The sequence below is a fragment of the Ammodytes marinus genome (assembly GCF_949987685.1).
Source record: "Ammodytes marinus genome assembly, chromosome: 14".
In the NCBI taxonomy this organism is placed as follows: Eukaryota; Metazoa; Chordata; class Actinopteri; order Uranoscopiformes; family Ammodytidae; genus Ammodytes; species Ammodytes marinus.
The window spans coordinates 4,097,954-4,103,770 of NC_137218.1; the positions used below are offsets into that span (position 1 = coordinate 4,097,954).

General features: G+C 39.7%; 1 protein-coding gene across 1 annotated transcript in view; it reads right to left on the reverse strand.

Moving 5' to 3' along the window:
* Window positions 1-719: 719 nt before the first annotated feature.
* The window catches only part of cadm1a (cell adhesion molecule 1a), a 456,939-nt gene continuing 451,841 nt past the window's right edge, over window positions 720-5,817 (reverse strand). The window contains exons 9-10 of the mRNA XM_080041078.1: window positions 4,277-4,405; window positions 720-897 (exon numbers count right to left, since the gene is read on the reverse strand). Of these exons, the coding sequence (XP_079897204.1) occupies window positions 779-897; window positions 4,277-4,405 (248 nt within the window). The 3' untranslated portion in view covers window positions 720-778. The remainder of the gene's footprint in view (window positions 898-4,276; window positions 4,406-5,817) is intronic.

The following is a 5,817-nucleotide window of genomic DNA, read 5'->3' on the forward strand; positions in this document are numbered from 1 at the left end:
TTTGATTTTTTTTTGTGATTTTTTTTACACACAAAACATTCCATCTACATCTGCAGACTAGACTAAACAACGGCTTTGAAACCTGGCCTTTCTCTTCAAAGCCCCTGTCAACCCAAAAATCCATAAAATACTTCAAACTACAGTATAGAATTTGGGGGAGTTATAGTTGCATGATAGTAAGCATCTAAAAAGAGTTATAGGGCCTATTTACTCTTGCTTAACTCATGCTCCGGTTCTTATTACACGATAAGTATTTAGAACCAATCAGGGCATTTCTCTGCCCGAACGTTCTATCAAAACACAATGACTGTTGCCATGGAGAATGTTTGATACGGCCACGCCCACACAGTCCTGTCAAACAATCTAGACAGTAAAAAAGAGCATTTTTTAAAATTCAGTTTCATAATATTTATGAACAGTTATTTCCAATCAGATTTTTGTGAAAGCTTATTGATACACCCAGCTTTGATATCACATATATCGAATATTACTATTATTATAATTTTTTTTCATATATTGTTTTTTTTTTTACTATTTTGGACCAGGTTAACAAGGGCTTTAAAACTTCATCTTTCATCTAACCTTCACTAAAAGCGATTTTTGAACCAATTCATAAACCTTCTATCAACCCCCAAACACCCCCCCTCCCCCCTCCCATACCCTACCCCTCTCTTCCCCCATCCCCCATCCCCCATGCCCCATGCCCTGGCCCCCGCAAAACAGCTTGGTGTCCCAAAGGTGGACACTAGAGTGAGTGGGTCCCGTGTGTGTTTTGATTTTAGATGTAGTACTCTTTCTTTTCGTCTGAGTTGCTGTGGCCGCCCTCTGCGTTGATGATGGCTGTGTCTGCGTCCGCCGCGTCATCTGCTCCCTTCGCTTCGTGTGTGAAGTAAGTACCTGAGGAAGGGAAATATCAAGGACAGGGTCACAGACTGAAGAATATATTAATATATAATACTGTGTATGGATAATACACCATGTATATAACTTTGCACTTTTTAGTATTTATTATTGTATTTATTGTTTTTTATCTTTTAAGTATTTTAGCTATGAGGGAATGTGTGCTTGTTATGTCTGTCCAGACGCTGTTTATGTGACACTGTAATTTCCTGCAAAGGATCATTAAAGCATTTCAATTTCAATTTCAATTTCAATTTCAATTTCAATTTCAATTTTCATGTCACAAAGCTCAAATCGTCTCAAAACTGGTTTCTTGAACATTTCTGAATCCTTTGTTTTTATTGGTTTTATGTAATATTCTAACACATTTGAGATACTGTTTTTTTTCTTCTTCTATGAGCTGTAAGCCTTGCTCATCAAAAAATCAATTAAAACAAAAGAAAAGCCAGGCATATCTCACTTTGTGTAATGAAGCTAGAATATATGAAAGATTCACTTTTGAATGGATTTTCCCATGATATTCAAAAAAAAAATTTGAGAGTCATCTGTATATTCCCCTGTTGCTAAGATGTTACAAAACAATAAGATAAGATAAGATTAGATAGCCTTTAATTTCATTGAACAGTCCTACACAACGAAATTGGGAGTGCCAAGTGAAGATGCATTATACATAAAAAAAATAAAAAAAAATAAAAATGTCATGTAATTTAACAATAGATTAAAATGTGCCTCTACGGGGCGCCTTTAGCTCAGTTGGTAAGGCGTCCCCCTCCCGGGCCGGGCCCAGCAGCAGACCCGGGCTCGATTCCCACCCGCAGTCGTTCTCTGCATGTCACTCCCCTCTCTGCCCCATTTCACCTCTGTCTCTCTGCACTATCAAATAAAGCATAAAAAATGCCCAAAAAATATCTTAAAAAAAAAAAAATGTGCCTCTACTATTCCCACAGCACCTAATTATCAAAATCTTTCCCCACTCGAACATATACACGACCCATAAAAACTACCAGACGCGGCACGCTGTAATATTCAAATTACGCTATAATTTTTTCCACACTCAAGACTCTGAAGATTGGCACACGATAATCACGGGGTTTGAAATGATTTGGAGTACGGTGGAGAAAAGCACGTCCCACTCTCTCAAATTAACCTTGTCAAGATCAGCAGAAAAATGAAAAAAAAAATGAAAGGAACGAAGGAGCCACTTGAAAACTTAATTTAAAAGATGTATTCATATGCTATCATAGTAGATGTTGATGGAGAAAGATTTCAGATTGGATGACTAAGGGGCAAAATCGAAAAAAAATAAAAAAATCGAAAAACACAAAATGCTGCTTGATTACTTTAAGCAAAAAGCAGGTGTTCAGTGCTGCTGTACTTGTAATTACCTGAGGAAAAAGCTCAATCTTTTTCTTCTTGTATCCCTTATTTAAAGTGACTTAAAAAACTAAAAGAATATTATCTTCGGGGCGCTCCGGTGGCGTAGTGGATAGAGCGCGTACCATATTGGCTTCGGCCTTCGTTGCAGTGGTCGCGGGTTTGAATCCGACCCGAGGACCTTTACTGCAAGTCACCCCCCCCCCCCTCTCTCTCTCTCTGTCTCCCCATTTCAACTCTGTACCATCTAATAAAGCTTGAATAAATAGCCAAGAAAAAAATTTATATTCTCTTCCTAAATGTAGAATTTGTAGTAGATCTGTATCGGGATTTGATTAAAATGTATTTATGTACAAAGAATGTGTCCAGCTTTTTTAAACAATTAAAATATAGTTCTTATACATATTGTAAACATGTGAGTCCAGACTTATTCAGAGATTTCAAATATCCACTGACCCTAGTTCAGCCCATGTGTGTGAGTGCAGCAGACGGTTGTGTGCGTGTGTTTGTGTGTATGTGAGTGTGTGTGTGTGTGTGTGTGTGTGTGTGTGTGTGTGTGTGTGTGTGTGTTCAGCCCTTCAGCGTTAATACATTATGTAGGAGTCGGTCAACTGGACAGCGGATGGAAATAGCACAAAGCTTAATATAGCAAAAGAAAGGTTTCAGTTCACCACAGAGCTAACAGACATGGGCTGCGTTCCAATCCCCATACTATCTACTATTTAGTATGGTAGAAAAAGATTTAGGGTGTCCCAATACATGTGGTCAGAGAATGCTGAGAAATACTCCAAAGCCCTACTACATCTAGCTGGGATTTTAGTGTGGAAATCAGCATCCTATTGGGGTGATTCTGACCCACAATCCAGTGTGTACCGGAAGTGACGTCACATGGACGGAGCCTCCATATGAAAACAAACGGGGATGCGACGGATATAAAAAGCAAGAGGCAAGATCAAGGCGCAATGTTATGATGAAATAAATAAGTAAAAGTATGTCCCAATTGTATGTCTACTGCATCCTAACTAGATTATTTTCAGCTGTAGTATGTAGAATAGAAAAAAGAAAGAGTATATAATTTGGAACGCAGGGATAATTTTACCTCAGCTACTGGACACAAAATCTACACTTTTCAGGTCCACTATTAGAATAAATTAATACGAACTACATCTCCTCCTCTACACCGTTAAATGACCTCGTTTGCAGCACTTCCTTTCTAAAGTACTTAATGGCTCCTTTTCCATTTCCTCCTGCACGAGAAATATCAAAGAGTGAAAGAGAAATTAGTTATAGATTGTTATAATTATTTCTTGGTTATTTAGGGCAGCAAGACCAGATGTGGTGGACTACTCAGCAGGGCCGCATATTAAAGTAATTTATTTGCCTTCAGCAGCGACCCTTGGCCTTAATAGCTGTAATTCCAATATTTGAAAAGGATGTAAAAATAGATACCGATTTTTTTTTTATACAGAAATAAGGTAAAGAGAGGTTACACCTGATGAAAGTTATAGCATGCTTTTATATACACACTGTCGAGACATGTTAACAGTTAATTTATTGAAAACACCAGTTTGTAAACGCTGCCATACTGAGAAATACAGAGAGAGTTTTGTGGAGCTGAACCAATACCACTTTAGTATTGGTTCTCTATAGTCATCTGTACCTTTGTGTCTTTTTTAAAAATTTGATTTAATTTCTTTAACAACAAGCAAACAAACAAAACAACAACAGACAATAAAGAAAGAAAAAAAAAGGACAAGTGTAGCTATATGTTGTTAATTTTTTGATTTTTCTTCCTAAAAAACATGCCGAAAACGCATCTGTACCTTTGTGTCTTGCAAAGTAGCATCCCAACACGATGAGTAGACAGTGCATAGTCTTACAAAATCAAGAGCCACACATTTTCTGTACGTTTTTGGGACATATATTTTTGCGAGGCATTCTGTCTTAACTCTGTTTTCTGAAAGCTGTCTGTTTCACTTCACTCAGTTTTTTTTTTTTGTACCTTTGTGTCTTGCGAAGTAGCGTCCCAGCACAATGAGTAGACAGAGCATAGCGAACACGACCACGGCCACCACTCCTCCGATCACTGCATGGTCCACTGTCCGGGGAGCGCCTTCTCCAGCCCGCGAATCTGGAAAACGCAAAGAGGGGGGGAATAGACTTAGAGAGGGTGGACCATAGTCGGAAGTACTCACTGTTGAATTGTGGGTAGATGTCAGCCACCACTACAGGTCTTGTGGGATGAAAACTTGATAGAGAAATGCAGTAGATTATGAGTTATGTAAGACATTTAAAGTAGGAGTAAGTGAGTTTTCTCGGCTTGGTAAAAAAAAAAAAATCAGCATTCTGCATCTGACCACATGTGGGAAAACTAACTTTGATGGTAGTAATGGTAAATGGACTTGTATAGCGCTATATCTCCGTTTATAACAGACCCAAAGCGCTTTACATTGTTTTTGTACACATTCACCCAGTCACACACACATAGCAGCAGCTACCACACAGGGTTGGCTAAGCTAACTAAGCTAACTATCGGGAGCAATTCCGGGTTCAGTGTCTTGCCCAGGGACACTTCGACATGTGGCGGGGAGACGGGGGATCGAACCTCCGACCCTGCACACCAGAGGCGAACTCCCTACCCACTTCACCACTGCCGCTTTGAGTGGAAGTTATGACGGATGAGAACAAGTTTTTTGTTCAAAAGCCTTTTCTTATTATTCTTTTGTTCTTTTTGTGATGTTTTGTATGTTGAGGATGGTGCAGCTGTTTGTTTGTTTGTGTTGATTTTGACATAGAGGATAAGAGGCATTTTTTTTGGGTGACCCTCAAAGGCCCCTCTCTGGCACCACCAACAGGCAAGACGTTACATTAAGAGCCCCAAAATTGAAGCAGGCATTATATTAAGGGCTAGTGTTGTTTACTCGGGTTAATCCAAAAGGTTGAGCTTGTAATGGAATAAGGCAATTCACAATATGACACACCGACTCTGATGTTCTATTCTCTCCTCCGACTTAAATTAATTTAAACTGGAAACGTTTCAGAGAAAACCGAGAAGTCCGAGTCAACCCTCATCACCCTGACCACACACACACACACACACACACACACACTCACACACACACACACACAACAGAGCGCACGCACGCACACACACACACAACAGAGCGCACGCACGCACGCACACACACACACACAGACACTCAGACAGACACACACTCACACACACACACACACACACACACACACACACACACACACACACACACACACACACACACACACACACACACACACACACACACACACACACACACACACACACACACACAGCTCCCCCCTCCCCCCCAAAGCCAAAGTCCACATTAACATCGTAATAGGAAAGCGTGTTAAAGCGCTGCTACGGCAACTTGACAAGAGCAAATTGGATGTCAGACGGATTCTTGCAGACTTTAATTGAATTCGTCTCGGCGCTAAGAAAGTAAAATTCAAAGTCAAAATAAGCTATTAGATCCAACAGGTAATGTTTTGTTGGGTTTGACAGAT